This window comes from Exserohilum turcica, assembly GCF_000359705.1.
Source record: "Exserohilum turcica Et28A unplaced genomic scaffold SETTUscaffold_12, whole genome shotgun sequence".
Lineage (NCBI taxonomy): Eukaryota > Fungi > Ascomycota > Dothideomycetes > Pleosporales > Pleosporaceae > Exserohilum > Exserohilum turcicum.
This window is the reverse complement of record NW_007359937.1, coordinates 297,784-300,927: the sequence shown is the minus strand read 5'-3', so window position 1 is coordinate 300,927 and position 3,144 is coordinate 297,784. Positions and strand designations below refer to the sequence as shown.

Here is a 3,144-nt window from a genome sequence, read left to right as displayed (position 1 = left end):
AGCAAAAAAAGACTAGCCTCAAAGGACCTTAGAGGCACAAGCAAACGACTAATGGATAATAATCCAGAAATCGAGATGGCTGAGGAGGCCCCTACGCCGTGCCCTAACAGGCAACCAGAAGAACCGCCTAGGCCTACCCATACTAGGACAAGAAGCAATTTTTCTCCATTTATTGGAGCAGTGCCAAGATACCCTACAGTAGGGAAAACTCCAAAGGCAACCTCTATTGAGGAGGCCTTAGAGATTGCTAGAAACCTAGTAATCCAAGCAGCTAACCTAGCTAAGAACAACTCTACTAGGCAAACTAGTTTACTAGACCTTGTAGAAGTCTTTAGAGACTTTATAGAGAACGGTAGAGTAAACAAGAAAAACTCTACAATTCTAGGAGACAAAATCTTCTCTCTATCTAACGTCTCTAAAGAACTAAGAGAGAAAGTTAGACGCCTTGAAAAACCAAATACCCCACCTACTAAACCTTAAGCTTAGCCCCCTAGCTCCTACGCAATAGTAGCGGCTATTAATTAAGAACAGCCTTAAACATATATCTAAAAAAACAAAACCAAAAACATATTGAAAAAAAACCTAAAAAGATAACTAAAAAAAGACTACTAGCCTATTAGATCGCTAAATCGTTCTAGTTAGCGATATACCTACTATATTTGACGCCCTAAAAATTAGAAACGCCTTTAACAAAGCCTTTACAACAAAGGGAGGGGTACAATACCTAGTAGTAGCCTTAGTAACACCTTTAGCAAAAGGTAATAGAATAGTTACTACTACCCCAGCTTTTTTAGCAAAATACCTTCTGGAAAACCAAGAGATCTAGAAGGATATCATAGAGTTCAAAGCAGCCCAACCAGTCACCCCTTGGTTCAAAGTAGTTATCCATAAACTACTAACAAACCATAGCTTAGAGGTCCTAAAGGAGGAAATCGAAATCTTCAATAAAGGCCTAAAGGTAGTAGGCAGCCTCTTCTGGTTAACACTAGAATCTAGAAGAGAAAACCAATACTTTAGATCCGCCTGCGTAGCTTTTGCTACAGAACAAGAAGCCCAAAGAGCTATTAGAGGAAAGCTCTATATTCTAGGGCAGAGCCTTAGAGCAGAGAAACTAAGAGTTATTAATAACTCTAAACAGTGCTCTAAATGCCAAGGTTTTAGGCACCTAGAGGCTAAATGCTCTAAAGTAGCCTGCCAGATCTGCAGCGAAGCCCACCACACTAGCCTCTACAAGTGTAATTCTTGTTTAAGCAGAGGCAAGCCTTACGTTCACACTATCTTTAAGTGTGTAAATTGTAGCAAGCCTTACGCAGCTAACAGCCAAAACTGCAAAATCCTACAAGCTAGGACATCTAGGATTACTACCTCTTCTAACTAGAATGTTAAAAGTCCTACAAATAAATGTTAATAGAAGTAGCCCTGCTACAGAGAGCGCTCTAAATCTAGCTATTCAAGTAAACGCCAAGATTATCGCTATACAGGAACCCTGGCTACTAAAGGGACATACCTACGAGAATACTAGATCAATCGCCCACCAAGACTTTACTTAAATACTCCCTACTTATAGGGGGTTAAGGCTAAGAACGCTCTTTTATATCAGAAAAGACATAGATGCAGAGGTTAACCTATATATTAGCGACGACAACGATTTACAAGCTATTACAACACTCTCCTCTTTAACTAGGATCTATATATATAACATTTATAACATAAAAAGCCTAAAAGAAGGGCTTAACAAGACAACAATCTAAAGGCGCCTACTTGAAGAGACTCTAGAACCCTCCTCAATTATACTAGGGGACTTTAACACCCACCACCCTAGATAGAGCCTACAGGATAAAAACCTAAACTAAGAAGCAGAGGATCTAGTAAAGTGGGTAGACAACCAAAACCTTTCTCTACTAGATACTCTAGGGACTGGCACCTTTTTTCAAGTAAATATGCGGCAAGAAAGCGTACTAGATCTTACTTTTGCAACTAATAATATAGCTGCCAAAATCCAGGACTAGCAAACTATACTAGGAGTTGGATTAGACCACTACGCAATCCTTTTTAGTATTGAAAGCCTAGGCCAGCTACCCAGCTAGCTAAAGAGATTTAATATTAAAAAAACTAACTAGGACATCTTTAATAGTACACTTAATGAAGAAGTTAACAACTAACAGCTAGAGGCACAACTACTAGACCTACCCTACACCTCTAGCTATTTATTAAGAAAGATCCTATTAGGTCAGGATAACTCCCTAGTAGAGAAACTAGAGAAACTAAGAGAAGATATTACAATAGTAGTACAAATAGCTCTAAAAGAATCCGCCCTACTAGTTAGCCAGAAACTAAAGCCAAAACCCTGGTGGACTAGTGAGCTAGATAACCTAAAGTTGGATCAAAACAGAGCTTTTTGAGTCCTAAAAAGAGAAGCTAGTAGAGAGGATAACAGCTAAATCAACTAGTGAAAAAAAGAGTATCTTATTGCAAAATATAGATATCTAAAAGCTATTAAAAAAGCTAAGCTTAACTACTAGGAAACCTTCCTACAAAAGGAGACGCTAAAAGAGATATTTAAAGCTATAGCCTACACAAAAGACAACCTATCTATAAGGGTACCTGCTATTAAAGGCAAGGAGACCTTTAGAGAAAAATGCCAAGCCTTTAGAGAAGATCTCTTCCCCCCACCACCATCTACTCTAGCCCCACTACTAAATACCTACAAAGGAGATAGTAGATGGGAGTGGCCAGCTTTAACAAAAGAAGAGCTCAAATTCGCCTGCGTAAGCGTAAAAGCTACCTCGCTAGGACTAGATTTAATTAGCCAGGATATAGTCTAAAAAGTCTATTAGGCACAGCTAGAATTACTCTTTAAGATATATTTAGCTCTATTTAATTTTGGCTACTAACTCAAGTGCTAAAGAAAAGCTAAAGGAGTTATTCTAAAGAAACCTAGAAAGCTAGACTACTCTATCCTAAAGGCATATAGAGTTATCTCACTCTTAAGCTGCCTAGGGAAAGTACTAGAAAGACTATTTGCAAGACAATTAGGAGCACTAGCAGAAACAACAGACTTACTCCACCCTACCTAGTTAGGCGGGAGATTAAAGAAATTAGCAATTAACGCCGCTCTCCTATTCTATAATAATATATAGCAGC

General features: G+C 38.5%; 1 protein-coding gene across 1 annotated transcript; it reads left to right on the top strand.

The window, feature by feature from the left end:
* Positions 1-832: 832 nt before the first annotated feature.
* On the top strand, positions 833-1,378 carry SETTUDRAFT_104593 (uncharacterized protein; the record flags this gene model as incomplete). The annotated part of the gene is made up of 1 exon (XM_008024376.1): positions 833-1,378. A coding segment is annotated over one exon (546 nt), but the record flags the coding sequence as incomplete, so codon positions are not given.
* Positions 1,379-3,144: the final 1,766 nt, after the last annotated feature.